This window comes from Hypanus sabinus, chromosome 1 (genome assembly GCF_030144855.1).
Source record: "Hypanus sabinus isolate sHypSab1 chromosome 1, sHypSab1.hap1, whole genome shotgun sequence".
Taxonomy (NCBI): Eukaryota; Metazoa; Chordata; class Chondrichthyes; order Myliobatiformes; family Dasyatidae; genus Hypanus; species Hypanus sabinus.
In genome coordinates this window covers 106,212,123-106,233,536 of record NC_082706.1, presented here as the reverse complement: position 1 = coordinate 106,233,536, position 21,414 = coordinate 106,212,123, and the positions used below count along the sequence as shown (strand labels likewise).

At 44.0% G+C, this 21,414-nt stretch overlaps 1 protein-coding gene across 2 annotated transcripts in view; it reads right to left on the bottom strand.

Moving 5' to 3' along the window:
- Window positions 1–21,414, bottom strand: part of crtap (cartilage associated protein) — a 41,702-nt gene that overhangs the window by 6,445 nt on the left and 13,843 nt on the right. For both annotated transcript variants that reach the window (XM_059973730.1, XM_059973721.1), the window contains exons 2-6: window positions 11,022–11,171; window positions 8,259–8,430; window positions 7,706–7,834; window positions 6,836–6,981; window positions 5,377–5,460 (exon numbers count right to left, since the gene is read on the bottom strand). In XM_059973730.1, coding sequence (XP_059829713.1) covers window positions 5,377–5,460; window positions 6,836–6,981; window positions 7,706–7,834; window positions 8,259–8,430; window positions 11,022–11,171 — 681 coding nt within the window. The remainder of the gene's footprint in view (window positions 1–5,376; window positions 5,461–6,835; window positions 6,982–7,705; window positions 7,835–8,258; window positions 8,431–11,021; window positions 11,172–21,414) is intronic.

Genomic DNA, 21,414 nt, shown 5'->3' with positions numbered 1-21,414 from the left:
GTGTAGTCCATCTGGCTCAAGTGACACTTGCCTTCAAATTCTTCAGCTTCCCAAGCATCTTCTCAGTAATAGCAACTACATTCACTTTTGCCCCCTCCGCTCTCAGTTGTATTTATGGCATACTACTCGTGTCTTCCACAGTGAGGAATGATGCAAAACACCAATTCATCAGCCATTTATTTGTTCCCCATTACTGCTTCCCAAGTGTCATTTTCTAGAAGTCCAACGTCCATTCTTGCCTTTCTCTTTAAATAACTGAAAAAACAATTGGTGCCCTCTTTTACATTACTAGCTAGCTTATCTTCACAGAGCTATAGATCCATAGAATGTTACAACATTGAAACAAGCCTTGTGGCCCATCTGGTCCATGCTGAACCATTAATCTGCCTAGTCCCATCGACCTGCACCCAGACCAGAGCCCTCCTTACCCCTCCCATCTATATAGCTACCCAAATTTCTCTTAAGTTTTGAAATTGACCCCAAATCCACCACTTCTGCAGTCAGCTTGTTAGACTCTCTCACCACCTTCTGAGTGAAGAAGTTGCCCCTCATGTTCCCCTGAAACATTTCACCTTTCATCATTAACTCATGACCTCTAGTTGTAGTTTCACCCAAGCTCAGTGGAAAAAGTCTGCTTGTGTTTACCCTATCTATACCCCTCATAATTCTGTATACCTCTATTAAATCTCCCCCAAGCTTTTACATTCTAGGGATTAAAGTCCTAACCTATTCAACCTTTCCCTATAACTCAGGTCCTCAAGTCCTGGCAACATGCTTGTAAAGTTTCTCTGCACTCTTTCAATCTTGTTTACATCCTTCCTATAGGGAGGTGACCAAAACCGGACACAATATACCAAATTAGGCCTTACCATTGTCTTTTACCATTTCAGCATAACATCCCATCTCCTGTGCTCAATCCATTGATTTATGTATGAAAGACGATGCGCTAAAAGCTTTCTTTGCGAACCTATCTACATGTGCTATGGATCCGTATTCCCAGATCCGTCTGTTCTACTGCAATCCTCAGTACCCCACCACTCACCATGTAGGACCTACCCTGGTTGGTTCTCCCAATGTGCGACATCTCACACTTGTCTACATTAAACTCCGTCTATCATTTTTCAGCCCATTATTCCAGCTGATCCAAATCCTATTGCAAGTTTTGATAATCTTCCTCACTGTCCACTATACCCCCAATCTTGGTGTTATCCACAAATTTGCAGATCTGGTTTACCACATTATTACCGATTATAGCTACAGATGACAAACAAGAATGGACCCAGCACCGATCCCCATGGCACTCCACTGGTCACAGGCCTCCAGTCAGAGAGGCAACCATCTAATACAACTCTCTAGCTTCTCCCTCAAAGCCAATGTCTAATCCAGTTTACTACCTCATCTTAAACGGCAAGCAACTGAACCAAAATCCCATGCGGGACCTTGTCAAAGGCCTTGATAAAATCTATGTACGCACAATCCACTGCCTTGCCTTCATCTAATTTCCTTGTAACTTCCTTGAAAAAGTCTAAGATTGGTTAGACACGACTTATCACATACAAAGCCATGTTAACTATCCTTAATCAATCCCTGTCTATACAAATACATGTACCCAGTCCCTTAGAATACCTTCCAATAACTTTCCCGCTAATGTTGTCAGCCTCACCGGCCTAGAATTTCCTGGTTAATTATTAGAGCCTTTGTTAAACAACAGAATAACATTACCTATCCTCCAATCCCCCAGCACCTCACCTGTGACTAAAGATGTTTTAAACATGTTTGCTCAGGCCCCTGCAATTTCTGCACTAGCCTCTCACAGGGTCAAAGGGGACACCTTGTCAGGACCTGGGGATTGATTCACACTAATTTGCTTCAAGACAGCAAACACCTCCTCCCCTGTAATCTGTACAGGGTCCATGCCTTTGTACTGCATTGCCTCATATCTATAGACTCTGTGTCCATCTCCTGAGTCAATACATCTGCAAAAAATCCATTTAAGATCTCCCCCAACTCTTTCAACTCCATGCACAGATTACCACTCTGATCTTCCAGAGGACCATTTTTGTTCTTTATATAGGTACCTGTAGAAATCCTCATAATTCTCCTTCACCTTGTCTGCTTGAGCAACCTCATGTCTTCTTTAAGCCCTCCTAATTTCCTTCTTAAATGTTCTCTTGCATTTCTTATACACCTCAAGTACCTCCTTTGTTCCTGCCTGCCTGTACTTATAATGCACCTCCTTCTTTTACTTAACTAGGACCTCCATATCTCTCAAAAGCTCCTAACCTGTTATCCTTGCCTTTTATTTTGACAGGAACATATGAACTCTGTACTCTCAAAATTTCACCTTGGAAGACCATTCACTTACCAAGTAAACCTTTGTCAGAAAACCACCTGTCCCAATCCACACTTGCCAGATCCTTACTGATACTGTCAAAATTGGCCTTTCTCCAATTTTAATTCTCAACTCAAGGACTAGACTGATCCTTCTCCATGATTACCTCAAAACTAAAGGCATCATGCTCAATAAATACAAAGTGTTCCTCTACACAAATTTCTGTCTCATTCCTTAATAGGAGATCAAGTATTGCACTCTCTCTAGTTGGTCTTCTATGTACTGATTAAGAAATCACAGACTTTTGAGTGATCTATAACATAATCCTATTCACATGATCAAACTTCTCTTACTTCTCAGTTCTACCTATAAAACTTCAGTACAGGAACTGTCCTGACTGAGCACTGCTGTGTCATTTTACTTGCTAGTAATTCCACCCCTCCCATTCTATCATGCTTCATATTTCATCTTTTCTCCCTTTATTGGTTTTTGGTTGCCTTCTGTTGTTTTTCAAAGGTATCCCAATCTTCTACCTTCCTGCTAACTTTTGCAATATTGTAACTTTTGCAATTCTGCCCTCTCTTTTGTTTTTATCCTACAATCATCCCTGCTAGGTCCCCTTCTAATCTACTTTGGCCTTCTCCTATACAGTCACCTTTACTCAGAAATTATTTACTTTTTGGTTCTGCTTTCTAATTCTATCCCAAACTATTCAAATTTCTTCAACAGAACCTCTGTCCTCGTTCTATCTATGTACACACATGGACCACAACAACTGGATCCTTTCCTTCCAACTCCAAATTCCTCTGCAGATCAGATGCTATGTCCTGAACCATCAGGCAGACAATACAACTTTCAGGTCTCTCGATCCCTGCAATGGAGAATTGTGTCTAATGCCCTAGATATATTATCCCCTATTACAACTATATTTCTCTTCTCTTTAATGTCTCCCTAAACCATGATGCCATGCAGGTTAGGTTGCTCATCCTTCCTACAGCCCCCACAATTGTCTGTACAAGGGCTGAGGCTCCATTCCCCCCACCTACCTGCCTCACTTAGTCATATCCTCCTGTCCCTTACGAGAAACCAAAATATAAAACCTGTTTCAAACAAAGCTTCACATGCATGAATTGCTGTCTTTAGCCACAGACAAACTTGGATCAGAATGATGAACTTATAAGCAGCATAAACTTAGAAGCTTTGCACTCAGTAAGTTTGGAAGCACCAAGGACTTAGAATCAGGAAAACTTCCAAAATGTGGTGTCTATCACCCCCTGCAGGTGAGTTCTGTCAATGACATGCTGCAGTTTATTACTATTTACTGGTGGTGCTCAAGAAAAGAGAATTCAAAAAACAATTCATCCTCACAAAGTCTGAACCACGAACAGTTATAAATAATACCCAGACCAGCTTATTGCGGGGTCTAATGTTGTAGCTACAATAGAGGCATAATTCTGCCTCTACTTCTCCATTCTGTTTGCATACCCCGTTAAGTACAGAATTTACTGTAAGAAGAAAATCGCAAGTGCACACTAGTGCTTTGGGAATCAACTAATGGCCAGGCTCAGTAAGGGCAACATATTCCCTCCCAAAGGACTTAATGATCCAAGGAAGTTTTACCGCAGTTCAGTATTTTCGTGGACCCTCCTGATTACCAAGACCATTTTGAAAACAAAACAGTTCGACTATTTAATTAACTGATTTGATCTCACTTCCTTGGATTACTGGTCCAGGCTTATGGACAACATGTATGCTAGTTGAATCATTTCTTGAAATAATGAATTACCTACATCAACTCTCAGGGGGCAATTTAAAATCTGCCTGTTCAAAGCTGACCATTTTATGGGTCTTTGTCCTGTGGGATTCCCCAGGTTCTTCCACTCCTGGTTCCAGAGTTGGCATAGTTCCTGGGAGTAGCCAGCAGGAAATGAGCGGCAGGGACAATCTCACATCTCAGCTACTAACTCTGCCAAACTACCTCCTAAACTTAAGGGGCTCGGAGCACAGACTGAACACTGATACCCAGCAAAGATCCTAACAGTAAATATAGGCCACTTAGCTCCTCAAGCAAGCCCCTGCCCCATCATTCAATAAAATTATGCCTGTTCTATTTCAGATCTCATCACCTCTTCTCTGCCAGATCCCCATAGCCTACAATCCTCTATTTTAAAAGTTATCTACCTCTACTTTAAATACAGTTAATGAACTGTCCTCCACAAATCTCTGAGGGATTCAGCACACTTTTTGAGAAGAAATTTTGACATACCTTTGTTTTAAATGATGAGTCCTTACCTTGAAATTATATTCATTCTCAAAACTCTCCCAACATAAACATTTCAATACTTACCCTGCCATGCTCCCCTCAGGATGTGAGATGTTCAATAAAATCACCCCATATTCTGTTCTAAATAAGGCTGTAAACCCGTTTAGCTTCTCTTGATAGGACAACCTTCTCAGCCCAGGAATTTGCCTGGTAAAACTCCTTTGGATGCCCTCCAATGTTTCTCTGATCTTGTTTTAGGTAAGGGAATTAAAACCATACACAGTATTTCGACAAGAACTCACTCTGTACAATTGCAACAAATCTCCACACCTTTTGCAATAAAGGCCAAAACACCATTTGCCTTCTTCACTACTTGATGGATCTGCCTATTAACTTTGTGTGAATCATGCACTAGAATGTTTAGCGTTCGATGTAATCCATATCCATGTGAGTTGTCCACAGGATAATTCCCATTGCTCCTGAGATTTCACTGCCGCTAGTAATAAATGTGTCTATCTCACAGAGTGAAGTTAAAATCATACCTGTCCAGATGTGGATACACCAAGATCCCAGACCTTGCAGAATACTTTTACTTTTGACTACAATGCCTACCTGATCACCACGGCTTGCAGTATCACTGGGAAACAGTTTATCATTGTCCCATGCACTGAAGTACAGTGAAGAGATTTCATTTCTGTGTAACGTGTTTTCTGCTTTACCACTTTCTCCACTGATGGCCAATAGAGATCGCAGGGTTCAACACAGAGTGGACTCCACTCACCTCATCATCATCCATTAAATGTTGCTGGGCAAACTCATGCATCTGAAGCTGAAATTTGGTTTGGTTGTAATATCGCAAAGCTTCCTGGAAATTAACCACAGTGAAAGATCATTTAAGAGCTGGTATATTTGTTCAATGACTAAATATCCATGCATTGATCAATCTCAACAACAGCAGTCACCAAACTCCTGAAATAATTCATTGATATTGTGATGGGATATGACATCACTGTGTTAAAGCACATCCTTTGGTGTACATAAAAATGCACAATACTTTTTCTCCCCACTGTATCCCTCTTGTTTATCAATCACTACCATCCTTCTCTATCCACCCTTCCAAATCTCTTCCCACATTCAGTCTCCTCTCTAGGTCTGCCTTGTACTTCCCTCTCTGAAATCCCACCATCACAGCAACTAATGGTTTTGTTACTTGTTTCCAAACACAAATGGATTGCATGGGCACGTGCCTTCTGTACCTGCAGACCATGTGCTGATTTTCAAATCACTAGCTCCTAAGAGTGCATATCAGCTTCAGTCAAAGTTTCATCATGTCGGGGAGATACGGATTGATAGATCAAAAGGGTGCAGACTGCATAGGAATGATTATCCTCTAAGGCTGGTTCCTTTGGTTAGATATTGTGTCTATTTATGGCAACTGGTAATGATAGGGCTTGAAACAGTAGGTGAAGGATAGACACTAACCGATTCAGAGTGTAGACCACCAGCACTGGGACATAACACATCAGGGGAAAAAGCTTAAGTGCTGTTTACTAGATGAGGGCAACTTGTTTCAATGGTGTTGGGGACAGAGAAATCCCCAGGTCTGGACTAGGTCAGAGAGCAGTGGGTACTGGAGCAGAGAAATGCACAGTCCATGTTTTGGGTCAAGGCCCTTCATTTGGATTGCATGATCTTCTCATTTATCTCAGGTGAGATCTGGTCCCGGCTCACCCAAGGAACTAGGGGTTGAACAGCAGTTACTGGGGTCAAAGTTCTCTTGGAGGAACTCCCCTCATCCAGTGGAGCTGATGAAGAATTTCCCTTGCAATTTCCTGGTACTCTACCGATTCCCTCGCTTTACCAGATGAAGGCTCAGTTGCCAACTGAGATGCCTGAGACACAAGGTGGTGTGGAAGAACCTTGGTGCCAGTTTTGTTTTATGCAGCTGCTGAATAGCAGAGACAAGTATGTGAGCTCTGAAGGGTGATGGCAGGAATAGAAGCTGTGAAGGGCAGGGAGGGGAGCTGTTGAAGGTGAGGGCTAGAGGAGCTAATGTTGGACAGGGAGGGCAATTGTATGATTTGACTGAGTGGGTGCTGGGAGTCTCTGCCCAACACTTCTATATCCACAAACTAACAAAAAAATTCCATCCCTTTTGATTCCTACCCTATCCACCCCCCCCCCCCCACCCTGCCAAATCCACCCTGCCAAATTCCCCACAGAACCCTCTGGCTACATACTGGCCTAGGTGCAAAATCTTCATCGGTCAAGCCCCACTTCTCCCTGTGGTACTGGTAGTAAACCAAATTCTGCTTCATCACCGAATCCTCTGGATCAAACAATAGGTAGGTTGCCACACACGGGGCTGCATTCTTCATGTTGTTGACTGCAAGATATCAGTAAGAAAAAAAAGTCAAGGTAACATTTCCGCTAGAGGGACTGCAGGGTTATCATTGCTCCCATGCCACACTCAGCTATAAACTACTTGCACTTTCCAAGGAGGATACATCAGTGCATAACCAACATACTAGCTCCAACAGACTTTTTGGAGCACTGGGCCCAATCCTTGAGTAAACTATGGTCAGGTTAGCATTTAAAGCTGGGAGTGCGAAATCTGGGATAGTGCTGTTGCAAACAACTCAACCTCTGCCTTATACATTAGAAATTAAGTGGCATCACCCAAAGGGCAGGTAATCACCCCATCTCCCAGCAAGAGTTGGTCACTGATTTCCCAGTGGGCAGATAGTCACTCATCCCTATCAATCATCCATCTCCCAATGACTCTTTCAGGCAATAGCAGGATGCACACTCAGTGTGTGAAGAATTGAGGCATTTCATGCACACATAGATCTAAAGGTGAGTCTCTTTGCTTCCCACATCCCAGACCTACAGGAAGCTTGTACCTGAGAAATCCCAGAATGTTACTGAAAGATGTGATCATTTCCATCAGCTTTCCCTGGTTTTGTTCAAGGCAGCCCTTCCGCTGTTATTTAATTATCCTTCTACAAGCTCATTACAGACTGACTGTCCTGCAGCATGGGATCGAGAGAAAGTTTGCAGTTCACTATTTTCTTTAAATCAGTACTGCCCCTCAAACCCAGTTTACTCACGTTTATAATAAGCAAACTGCAAGTAGTGGTACATTGTAGCCAGGAACTTCTCCACAAGAAAGCCTCCAACAACAGGTGTTAAATCAGGTTCACACTTCACCTTGCACTGTAGAACCTCAGCATAATGGTCTGGAAGCAAACAAAAAGTCTCTTCACTTGGTAAAATTATTCCAGCAACAAACCATCAAAAGACAGTCATACCCACCACCTCAACAAACATTACAAGATATAAATGAATTAACATAGTTATGAATCGGATTATTCTGACTTTAATTTAAAAAGTGTTGATAATTAAAGACCCTTTACCAATTTAAAACCAAATATCAGTGTCATTAACTGCCTGGCCAAATTAAAAGCAATAGGAGCTATGCTTTATCTTATCAACTCCAAAAAAAAACAATTGATCATGGAATGAGGCTTAGAGAGATGAGGAAAGCAGGAACTGGAAAGAAAGGTGGGAAGGGAGGAAGGGGGAGAGGAAATAGCTTCTGTATAATTCTTCCTTAATTTTATCGCCCAACTAGAACAAAACTTTCAGAAAATATGCACAAACCTGCTATGGATGGATAGAAATCTTTAAACTCTCTCACTTCCCGAGAGCTCTCACAGGTAGCAATACACTCATCGAAAGCCTTGAGGTAGTCAGGGATGGCCAACTCCATTTCAGTAACAGACACTGGGTAGTTCTCAGCATTGTAGGCTTTCACTGCTCGAAGGAAGAGAGTCTGAAATTCCACAACAGCCCTAGTCAGCACTGTCTGTTTGTAAAGAAATGTTTGAAGTTGTAGAGAGCAGGAGCGTTGAGAATAGGATGAATGTCTGTGATAGCGTGGAGACCAAGGACGTCTAGATGACACTGTGCTTTCAGAGCTGCCTTGTTAACAGATGACAGAGAATGGCCAGAGGGAATCATAAACAAATGAACATGCAGGAGAGGGTTCTGTGAAAGGCACAACAGTAGTCGCCTGAATGTGAAACAAAAGAGAAAACTAGAAAATCACAGCAGACCAGGCAGCAATAGTGCAAAGAGAAACAAAATTAATATTAAAGGTCAATGTCCTGAATCTGACACAAATAGGAAAGACTGGTTATCTGAAGTTGCTGAATTCACTGTTGAGTCCCCTGAGCTGCAATATGCCCAGATGGAAGATGAGATGCTGGATGTCATGTTTATAATGGGTTTTGTTGGAGACTGTAGAAGTCATAATGGCAGTAGTGAAAAGTTTAAGTCACCAACAACTGCATCATCTGTCCAGATTGCATGGAGATGTTCTGCACACAAGATGTAGAGACTTACAGCATGGAAACAGACCCTTTGTCCCAACTTTTCCATGCCAACCAATATGTCTGTCCAAACTAGGCCTGTTTGCCAGCATTTGACCCATATCCCTCTAAACTTTTCCTATCTGTGTGCCTGTCCAAGTGCCTTTTAAATGTTGATATTGTACCTGCCTCCACTTCTTTGGACAGCTTGTTCCATCTAGTGAAGCCCCTCTGGTCCCTTCTAAATATCCCCGTCTCATCTTAAGCCTATGACATCTAAATAATATAGATTTCCTTCCCTGGGAAAAAGATGAGGTCCACTCATGATTTTATACACACCTATAAAATCTCCCCTCAGTTTCCTCTGCCATAAGGAATCAACTCCTAGCTTGTCCAACCTCCCCTATAACCCAGGCCCTCAAGCCCTGGCCATCTCAGGGCTCATGGTCCTGATGCAGGGTCACACAAAATGATGGCTGCCCCTATCCCTCTGCCTCCGCAGATGCTGCTAGAACTATTGAGTTCTTCCAGCTGTTTGTTTTACGCCAGATTTCAACATCTGCAGCCCCTTGTGTCTCCACAAGTAGTGGGGTTTAATTTCAGCATAATTAAAATCAGCTCACAAGACTAACAATCCCTTGCTGCACCCTGGAAGACAGATTAAGATTAAGCTGGCAGTTTTAATGGTTTGGCGTGGACTAGAGTGGCTGAAGGGCCTGTTTCTGTGCTGTACTTTGGTATGACTCTATCCAAATTGGTAGAAGAAGGCTTTACACAAAGATTGTTTCAGCCTCCTATGTCAACATCCATTCACGGCCCACCCCACAAACCAAACCCACATCAATCCTTTTCAGCACTTGCCTTCATCTGCCATCTTTGTGGTTAGACGATCATCATCAACATGGATTGGCTGATAGTGGCAAGGCAGCCAGACTTTACTGGATCAGTGAGGTCTGTAATCCATATTTTGATAGGCTCCATCAATTGTCTGTACAGGTGCATCAGCTCATGTTGCTGAAGCTTTTTAATAAGCCCTGGTTGTGACTGTTCTAATGTTGTCTTGGCTGGTCTCACACCTTCAATAAATCTGGAGCATTGCGGTGTGGGTGGACACAGAACAGGCACTCTGTACCACTGGTTAGTGGTTCCACTGGATGTCTGCACCTAGTCACTGGTTTCTCCACTCACACTGGATCCACTGGATCTCTGCATCTCAGCACCCACTTACAGTGGGTTCACTGGATCTCAAACCAGTCACTGGTTTCTCCACTGAAACTAGGTCCACTGGATCTCTGCATCATTAGTCACTGGTCTCTCCACTCACACTAGGTCCTCTGGATCTCTACATTTTCCCTCACTTATCTCTCTGCTCATACGTGCCATTTTAGTGACAATCTTTGCTCTGTTCCTCCATTCAGTTCGGACACACGGGAAAGCAACAGTGACTGTGTGGAATTTGCAGCAAAGTAAATGTTAAAATATGTGCTAACCGAATAGAGCAGACGCTTTGTACAGTATTTTGGTGAAAGCTCACTGAGGCAACAGTCAAGATGATAATCTGTCAGAGACAGTGTGCAGACCCAGGCTGAACATGAACTTTGTATAGCCTTTCTGTACAAGCCCGGGAACCAAGGGCACTGAGTACACCAAGACAAGATAAAGATGCAAGCGAGGATTCTAGGGCAACACTTACCATTGAACCATTATCTTAATATTCAAATACTGCCCTTTAATGCATGGATTTAATTGGTGAAGAATGGTAAAGAAATATCCATTACATTTGGCAATTAAATATGGGAATGATGGGATTCAGAAGTGCACTAAGTTCCTATTGGATCAATATTTGCATATAACTGGTCAAGTTCTGTATAAAAATGGCATTTCTTTGTTCAGATTTCAGAGTAGCGTGCTGAAAGGGGTCATGCTATTCTGCACGTGCACAAGTACATAGAGCGTGTTTGAGGAATGAGTGCAAGCTGTCAAGAGTCCAGTTAATCGGCGCCAACAGCTGGAAGAGGTCCCAGCCAGGAACACTCTGAGGCCTTCCACTCACCTCATAGCTTTTCACTTCCAGATCATTGATGAACTCATCAGAGCCAGGTAAGCTGCTGTAATAATCCATGTTCTGCTGCATCATTGTATCATCCGGGTGCTTCTGGAGGAAGGTATGTGCTGCTGAGATGGCCTTAGGAATGTTATTGACCTGATACAAAAGGACAAAGAGCTCCGTTAGGCTGCAATATAATCAATCAGAAACTAGCACCATCAAAGTGGAAAGAACTTCCCAATAAGCTGATATTTCCTTGATGAGATCTGGACAGAGCTCTTGTCAGAATTCAAACACCCTGACTCTTCCTCAATGCATTTTGTGCAGATCTACTATTGGTATAATGCTCCACATGACCTGGTGCCTCAGCAGCCACATCAGTAATGTACATACCATACCCCTCTATCTACCTGCCTGATCTTAAGCTGTTTTTTGAGTTTTGTGTCGGAGAGAGGAACTTCCTGTTAAGAGTTTAGAGGAGGATTGCTATTTGGAGTCCATCAGTATGATGTAATTCCGCACACTGTCACTGCCTGTCTGTTAGAATTAATGCAAAGTGAAAGAAGGGAACTTTTTTATTGTTTATTGGGACATAATGTGCTTCTACAGAAATGGAAATATTAGCGGAGGACAGCAGATTTAAACAGGTGGAATGGTCATCATAATCAGCCACTACTTTATGATCTTCTCAATATCTATTCCTACATATTGATGAATTACTGTGGAGGCAGCAGGAAATATTCTAAACTTCCTTTCAGAGAGTAAAAGCAGAAACCCACAGGGTCTAAAAATGAGAGATCCCCAACTTTTTACAGGGGGTAACCTGAATTCATCCCACGAAGCACACATTGCAACAGGAAATGCCAGGTGTCACTGAGCACAGCCTCCCTCCACATTTACTCACTGCAAATCACTTTGCTTCAATTTCCACCAGAGGAAAATTACTGAGTGACTAGCTGAAGGAAGTGAAGGCCCCAAGTTAAATGGTAAATGACACTTTCTGAAGCAACAATTCAAATGTGGGACTGAGAAACGGAATATTGCAATAGCTTCCAGTGTCATCTTTGCTATGGTTTTTAAACCACCAACCCCAGAACACTACTTGTGATAATATTCACAGTAGCCACAGAAGCAGTCTAACTGAATAATTTAGGCATCTAAGTAAATTATAGGGATCAAATTGACAGAGCTGAGGGGAAAGACTAAAGGAGATGAGTGCTTAAACAGAGCCAACCAGTCTATATCTCAGAGCACCAATTGTGAAAATAAGTTCCCCATATCTGTTGTTTTGGGAGCAAGAAACTACTGGGTGGCCTGTAAATGTCTGCAGAAGGACAAATCCTTTTTTTCCTCAATTGTTTTGGCTAACGCTCGAATCCCAACACTGAGATAATTATGAGAGACAAACGTATGGTGAGAATTATCAACAGGTAAGATGCACCCAGTAGATGTTGGAAGCCAGGGAATAGTGCTAACTTGGAACATATCTGCAGTATGAAATAGGAGGTATTGGTGGATCTAGGACAACTGGGGAAGCATGCCAAGGAATAGCAAACAGAATTTACCTCAGACATACGCAAGTTAAACCGAGGCAAGACATTCACAGAAAATGACAGGATCCTGGGAAGTGCTATCGAACAGAAAGCTCATAAGTGCTGATACAACAATCCATGAAAAGGATGCCACAGGTAGACAGGATGGTGATGACGGTATTCGGCATGCTGTCCTTCATTGGTCAGTGTAATGGGTACAAGTGTTGGGACGTCATGTTTCAGCTGTACAAGACTTTAGAGAGACAACACTTGGAATATTGTGCACAAATCTGGTCACCTAGTTGAAGAAAGTATGTCATTAAACTGAAAAGTGTGCAGAAAAAGATTTAGAAGGATATTAGTGGGACTGAGTGCTTGAGTTATAAGGATGTATTGGATAAGATAGGACTGTTTCTCCAAAGGGTAGGAGGCTGAGTGGTGATGTTTATAAAATCATGAGTGGCATACACAAGGTGAATGATCAGTCTTTTTCAAAGGGTGGAGAGATTATAAAACTGGACATGAGTTTAATAAGAGAGGAAGATTTAAAGGGGACCTCAGGAGGAGTATTTTTTCACGCAGGGAGTGGTGGGTATGTAAAACCAGCTGCCAGAGTAAGCAGTAGAGGTGGGTAGGATTATAGCAGTCAAAAGACATTTAGACAGGTTTGTACATGGATAGGAAAGCTTTAGAAAGATATGGGTTAAACACAGCCAAGCGGGAATTGATCGTGTATGCACCTGGTCGGCACTGATATGTTGACCTGGAGGAACTGTTTCCTTTCTGTATAACTTTATGACTAGATGCAGTGTATTTGGATTTTCAGAAAACCTTTGTTACGAGACACCCCTAACCGCGCCACTTGCTCAATCCTCGCTTCGAATACTCCAGCATTTGGGTCCAAGCCATCCTCGTCAAGGACTCTTGTCACAGTACGATTGAGCCAACATGGACCCAGTGGGGTGACGGGGCCTTTTGTCTGCTGTGGCCCGCCACAGCAAGTAAGTTTCAAGACAGAGCCTGGAGAGACACAACCGCCAGGTTGCCGTTTGCCAACTATTGCAGGAGGGTAGCCAAAGTTGGTCAGGTGAGGTTGTCGGTCGCTCTGCGGAGCCAGTCCATCTTCTGACCCCAGAGAGATTTGACAGTGGCCTGGGCTCTTGCTGTGGCTTCCTCCTCCGGTGCCCGTTAGTTTCTGAACTTCGATTGTCCTGGTTCCCTCTGGAGTGTGAAACGATGGCTTTCATTATCTCTCTTCTGACTGGAAAAGCTCTGACCTGGGCCACTGCGCTTTGGGAATGCAGGTCAGAGATTCGTGGCTGCCATGAGGATTCCGACCTGACGAAAGGTGCTGGGTGCCCCAAAGAGACATCCTGAATCCAGCTCTCATCAGCGATTACCATCACTGCCTCTCCCAGCAGCCGGGGCCGTCAGGAGTCAGCCGTAGGGGAGGCGTCCTGTTATGAGATGCCCCCAACTGCACCAGCTTCTGGGATTTAGATGCCTAAACTCCCTGGAGTTTGGATAGCTGATGTAGCCCCTTTGAAGGTTCAGGATGGTTCCACTAATTGATAATCATGGCTCAAGATTTCAGAATCAGAATCAGGTTTATTATCACCAGCATGTGACATGAAATTTGTTAACTTAGCAGCAGCAGTTCAATACAATACATAATCTAGCAGAGGGAGAGAAAAAATTATAATAAAATAAAACATAATAATAAATAAATAAATAAGTAAATCAATTTTATACATATTGAATAGATCTTTTTAAATGTGCAAAAACAGAAATACCATATATTTTTTAAAAGTGAGGTAGTGTCCAAAGCTTCAATGTCAATTTAGGAATTGGACAGCACAGGGGAAGAAGCTGTTCCTGATTCACTATGTGCCTTCAGGCTTCTGTACCTCCTGCCTGATGGTAACAGTGAGAAAAGGTCATGCCCTGGGTGCTGGAGATCCTTAGTAATGGATGCTGCCTTTCTGAGACACCACTCCCTGAAGATGTCCTGGGTACCTTGTAGGCTAGTACCCAAGATGGAGCTGACTAGATTTACAACCTTCTGTAGCTTCTTTCAGTCCTGTGCAGTAGCCCCTCCATATCAGACACATCAAATCTCTTCAAACTCCTAATGAAATATAGTTGCTGTCTTGCCTTCTTTATAACTGCATTGATATGTTGGGACCAGTTTAGGTCCTCAGAGATCTTGATGCCCAGGAACTTGAAACTGCATACTTAGCAAATCTATAGAACAGTAACTGTAAACAAACTGTGCAAATGCACATAATAAATGAAAAGCAATAACGAACATAAAATAACAAGATAAAAGAGTCCTTAAATGAGTGTAGTTATCACCTTTTGTTCAAGACCCTGATGGTTAAGGGCCAGTATCTGTTCATGAACATTGTGCTCTGAGTCCTCAGGCTCCTGTACCTTCTACCTGATAGCAGCAGTGAGAAAAGAGCATGGCCTGGGTTGTGAGGATCTTTGATGATGGATGTTGCTTTTCTAAGGCAACATTTCATGTAGATGTGCTCAATGTTTGGGAGGGTTTTACTTGTGATGTACTGTGTCAAGTCCACAACCTTTCGTAGGATTTTCTGCTCAAAGGCGTTGGTATTCTCATACCAAGCTGTAATGCAGCCAGTCAGCAGACTTTCAGCACACATCTACAGAAGTTTGCCAAGGTTTTTGATGATATGGTGAAGAAGTGAGGAAGGCAAAAGAAATTGCAGGCCATTTAGCTTAATATCAGTGGTTGGGGAAGTGGTTTATGACGAGGTTATTAATGACGAGGTTTTGGGATACCTGGAAACTAATGATAAAATAAGTCAAAGTCAACATGGTTTCTGTAAAGGGAAATCTTGTCTGACAAATCTGTTGGGAGTTCTTCGAGAAAGTAACAAGCATGGCGGACAAAAGAGAAGCAGTAGATGTCATTTACTTGGATTTTCAGAAGGCATTTGATAAGGTGCCACACGAGGCTGCTTAACAAGATAAAATCTCTTGGCATTATAGGAGAGATACTGGCATGGATAGAATAATGGCTGACAGGCAGGAGGCAGCGAGCAAAAATAAAGGGGACCTTTTCTAGTCGACTGCCTGTGACTAGTGGTGTTCCACAGGTATCAGTATTGGGACTGCTGCTTTTCACATTGTCAGTGATTTAGATAATGGAATTGATGGCTTTGTGGCAAAGATGATATGAAGACAGGTGGAGGGATAGGCAATGCTGAGGAAGCAATGCAATTTTAGCAGGATTTGGACAAATTGGAAGAATGGGCAAAAAAAGTGGCAGATGGAATACAGTGTTGGGAAATGAATGATGTTGCATTTTGATAAATGGAACAATAGTGCAGACTATTATCTAAATGGAGAGAAAATTCAAACTTCAGAGGTGCAAAGGGTCTTGGGAGTCCTTGTGCAAGATTCCTATAAGTTAATTTACAGGTTGAGTCTGTGGTGAAGAAGGCAAATGCAATGTTGGCATTCATTTCAAGGGGAATAGAATATAAAACAAAGAGATAATGCTGATGCTTTATAAGGCACTAGTCGGGCTGCACTTGGCATATCGTAAACAGTTTTGGGGCCTATATCTCAGAAAGGATGTGTTGTCATTGGAGAGTCCAGAGGAGTTTCCTGAAGATGAAAGGGTTAACATATGAGGAGTGTTTGGCTGCTTTGTGCCTGTATTCACTGTAATTTCAAAGAATGTTGGGGGGAGTGGGGTTAGATCTTATTGAAACTTGTTGAAAGGGCTAGATAAGGTTGATGTGGAGACGATAATTCCTGTTGTGTGGGTGTTCAGAACTACCGGGCACAGCCTCAAAATTGAGGGACAACCCTTTAGAACAGAGGCAAAGAGGATTTTATTTTCTTCTTTTGGAGCCACAGAGTAGAGAACCTGTGGAATGCTCTATTAGACAGCTGTGGAGGCCAAGAGCGTGGATATGTTTAAAGCGATAATTGATTGATTTTCTGACCAATCAGAAAACTATGTTATGGTGAGAAAGCAGATGTGTGGGGTTGAAGACGATCCAGGATCAGCCATGACAGAATGGTGGTGCAGACTCAATGGACTGAATGGCCTAATTCTGCTCCTATGTCTTGTATTGCCTCCAAGGGACCAGGGTCAGTGATATCTTGGACCACATCCTCAGCATTTTGGAGAGGGAGGGAGAGCAGCCAGATGTCTTGATACATATTGGTACCAATGACGTAGGAAGGAAAAGAAATGAGGTCTTGGTAGAGAGAATTTGGAGAGCTACTCAGAAAGCTGAGAAGCAGGACCTCCAGTGAGGTTATTTCTGGACTGCTACTTGTGCAAAGTGCCAGTGAGGGTAGAAACAGGATGATCCAGCAGATCAATACATGGCTGAGAAGCCAGTGCAGGGGGCATGGCTTCAGCTTCTTGGATCGTTGGGATCTCTTCTGGAGAAGGTATGACCTATACAATAGGGACAGGTTGCACCTGAACCTGAGGTGTGACAAATATTCTGGTGGGCAGGTTGTTAGAGCTGTGAAGAGGGTTTAACCTAATTTGGCAGGGGGGTGGGAACTGGAGTGAAAGTACTCGGGATAGGATGGATGGTTTACAAAAAATATAGCATGCAGTCCGACTGTCAAGAAGAGAAGGCAGATGATGGGGCAAAGTTGCAGCTAGCAGGGTGAGTTTCAGTGCATTAGGGATGCAGAATCAAAAAGGGTAGCAAATACAGTACTCAAAGAGTTGTATTTCAATGCAAGGAGTATAAGAAATAACATGCATAGTCGTGTGGAACTTTTACAAAATGTCGGGTATGATGTTGTGGCCATCACTGAATTGTGGCTGAAGGACGGATGGGAGCTGAATGTCCAAGGTTGCACATTGTATTGGAGGGATAGGCAGAGGGGGTGAGGTGGCTCTGCTGGTAAAGAATGGTATCAAATCATCAGAAAGTTGTGACATAGGATTAGAAGATGTTGAATCCCTGTGGGTTGAGTTAAGAAACTGCAATGGGACCTGATAGCAGTTATAAACAGGCCTCCAAACAGTAGCTGGGATATAGACTACAGATTACCACAGTAAATAGAAAAAGGTAGGTCAAAAGAGAATGTTATGATAGTCATGGGAGATTTTAAAATGCAGGTCGATTGGGAGAATCAGTTTGGTAGTGAATCTCAAGAGTGAATTTGTTGAATGCCCAAGAGATGGCTCTTTAGAGCAGTTGTCTTTGAGCCTACTATTAGTTATACAGGATTGGGTGTTATGTAAAGAACCAGAGGTGATTGGGGAGCTTAAGATAAAGGAACCCATTTTTAAAAAAAATTTATTGAATTTTCAAATAGGTTACAGAAAGAAAACAAATTATCAACACTTCCCCCCTCCCCTGAACCCCTCCCCCCTAACATATCCCTGTAGTAAAAAAAGAGAGAAGAAAAAAGAAAGAATGCCTGGATATCAGAAGATCCCCACATGCTCCATGGAGTAAGATAAAGGAACCCTTAAGAGGCATTGATCAAAATAGGATTGAGCTCAATTTGAAATTTGATAGGAAGAAAGTAAAGTCTGACATAGCAGTATTTCAGTGGAGTAAAGGAAAAAAACAGCGGTATGAGAGAGGAGTTGGCCAAAGTAAATTGGAAGGAGATTTTGTATCCCAAAAACAAAGAAATACTGAAATGACAAAATAGTACAACTGTGGCTGACATGGGGAGTCATAGCTAATGTAAAAGTGAAAGAGAGTAGATAAGTAAAAATTAGTGGGAAGGAAGAGGATTGGGAAGCTTTTAAAACCCTACAGAGAGCAACTAAAAGAATCATTAGGAGGGAAAAGATGAAATACGAAAACAAATTAGCAAACAATATCAAGGTGGGTAAAGGAAGCTTTTTCAAGTATGTATATACATGTATGGAAGACACTAGCAGTGTATCAGATGTTGCAGGATGTGAGGGAAGAGAAGTGAATGCAGTTACTATTATAACTTAGAAGGCGCTCAAAAAACTGAAAGACTTAAGGGTACAAAAGTCGCCCGGACCAGATGAATTGCACATTAGGGCTCTGAAAGAAGCAGTGATAGAGATTGTGGATGCATTAGTAAAGATATTTCAATAATAATTGGACTCAGACAAGGTTCCGGAGGACTGGAAAATTGCAGACCTCACTCTACTCTAAGAAAGGAGGGAGGCAGCAGAAAGGAAATTATAGATCAGTTAACCTTGCATCAGTGGTTGGGAAGGAGTCAATTATTAGCATGAGGTTATGGAGTACTTGGTGAGATGGAACAAGATAGGACAAAGTCAGCATGGTTTCCTTGAGGGAAAATCTTGCCTGACAAACCTGTTGCAAGTTTTTGAGAAGATTACAAGTAGGACAGATAAAGGGGATGCAGTGATGTTGCATATTTGGATTTTCAGAAGGCCATTGGCAAGGTGCCACATGTGCGGCAGCTTATAAAGCCCATGATATTACAGGAAAGTTACTAGCATGATTAGAGCATTGGCTGATTGGTAGGAGGCAGCAAGTGTGAATAAAAGGATCTTTTTCTGGTTGGCTGCCAGTGACTAGTGGTGTTTGCAGAGGTTGTTGTTGGGACTCGTTTTTATTCTGTATATCAATGATTTAGATGATGGAATAGATGGCTTTGTTGCCAAGTTTGTAGAGGGTACGAAGATTGATAGAACAGCAGGTAGTTTCTAGGAAACAAGATGGCTGCAGAAGGACTTGGAGAAAGTGGCAAATGCATTTTGGTAGTAGAAATAAATGTGCAGACTATTTTCTAAAAGGCAAGAAATGTCACAATGTGCGGACAAGGGTGCTGGGGAAGGACCCAAATGCAGGACACAAACAAGTTTCATAGCATTAACTAAATAGAGTTTATTACTGGTTACCAGTAGAGCCGTGACGCAAGGATAGAATAGAGAGAAATCAAGGAGAGCAGTGGAAGCAGGAATAGGCATAACGGATAAGGACTCAGGCCCTGGACAAGGCTGGGACTCAGGGACTGGAAGCTCGGGGATCAGAGCCAGGACTCAGAAAACGGACCCCGGAGCCTGGACTTGATACTGGAACCCCGGACCAGGACTTGACACTGGAACCCCGGAGCCTGGATTTGATACTGGAACCCCGGAGCCAGGATTTGATACTGTAACCCCGGAACCTGGTCTTGATACTGGAACCCCAGAGCCAGGAATTGATACTGGAACCCCGGAGCCAGGACTTGATATTGGAACCCCGGAGCCAGGACTTGATACTGGGACCCCGGAGCCTGGACTTGATACTGGAACCTCAGAGCCAGGACTTGATACTGGGACCCCGGAGCCTGGACTTGATACTGGGACCCCGGAGCCTGGACTTGATACTGGGACCCCGGAGCCAGGACTTGATACTGGGACCCCGGAGCCACGACTTGATACTGGAACCCCGGAGCCACGACTTGATACTCGGACTCTGGAGCCTGGACTTGATACTGGAACCCCGGAGCCTGGACTTGATACTGGAACCCCGGAGCCAGGACTTGATACTGGAACCCCGGAGTCAGGACTTGATACTGGAACACCGGAGTGAGGACTTGATACTGGAACCCCGGAGCCAGGACTTGATACTGGAACCCCGGAGCCTGGACTTGATACTGGAACCCCGGAGCCAGGAATTGATACTGGAACCTCGGAGCCAGGACTTGATACTTGGAACCCGGAGCCTGGACTTGATACTGGAACCCCGGAGCCAGGTCTTGATACTGGGACCCCGGAGCCAGGTCTTGATACTGGGACCCCGGAGCCAGGACTTGATACTGGGACCCCGGAGCCAGGACTTGATACTGGAACCCCGGAGCCAGGACTTGATACTGGGACCCCGGAGCCAGGACTTGATACTGGGACCCCGGAGCCAGGACTTGATACTGGGACCCCGGAGCCAGGACTTGATACTGGGACCCCGGAGCCACGACTTGATACTGGGACACCGGAGCCAGGATTTGATACTGTAACCCCGGAACCTGGTCTTGATACTGGAACCCCAGAGCCAGGAATTGATACTGGAACCCCGGAGCCAGGACTTGATATTGGAACCCCGGAGCCAGGAATTGATACTGGGACCCCGGAGTCAGGACTTGATACTGGAACCACGGAGCCTGGATTTGATACTGGAACCCCGGAGCCTGGACTAGATACTGTAACCCCGGAGCCTGGACTTCATACTGGGACCCCGGAGCCTGGACTTGATACTGGGACCCCGGAGCCTGGACTTGATACTGGAACACCGGAGCCAGGACTTGATACTGGAACCGCGGAGCCAGGACTTGATACTGGAACCCCGGAGCCTGGACTTGATACTGTAACCCCGGAGCCTGGACTTGATACTGGAACCCCGGAGCCAGGAATTGATACTGGAACCCCGGAGCCTGGACTTGATACTTGGAACCCGGAGCCTGGACTTGATACTTGGAACCCGGAGCCTGGACTTGATACTGGGACCCCGGAGCCAGGTCTTGATACTGGGACCCCGGAGTCAGGACTTGATACTGGGACCCCGGAGCCAGGACTTGATACTGGGACCCCGGAGCCAGGTCTTGATACTGGGACCCCGGAGCCAGGACTTGATACTGGGACCCCGGAGCCAGGACTTGATACTGGAGCCCCGGAGCCAGGACTTGATACCGGGACCCCGGAGCCACGACTTGATACCGGGACCCCGGAGCCAGGACTTGATACCGGGACCCCGGAGCCACGACTTGATACTTGGAACCCGGATCCTGGACTTGATACTGGAACCCCGGAGCCTGGACTTGATACTGGAACCCCGGAGCCAGGTCTTGATACGGGGACCCCGGAGTCAGGTCTTGATACGGGGACCCCGGAGTCAGGACTTGATACTGGGACCCCGGAG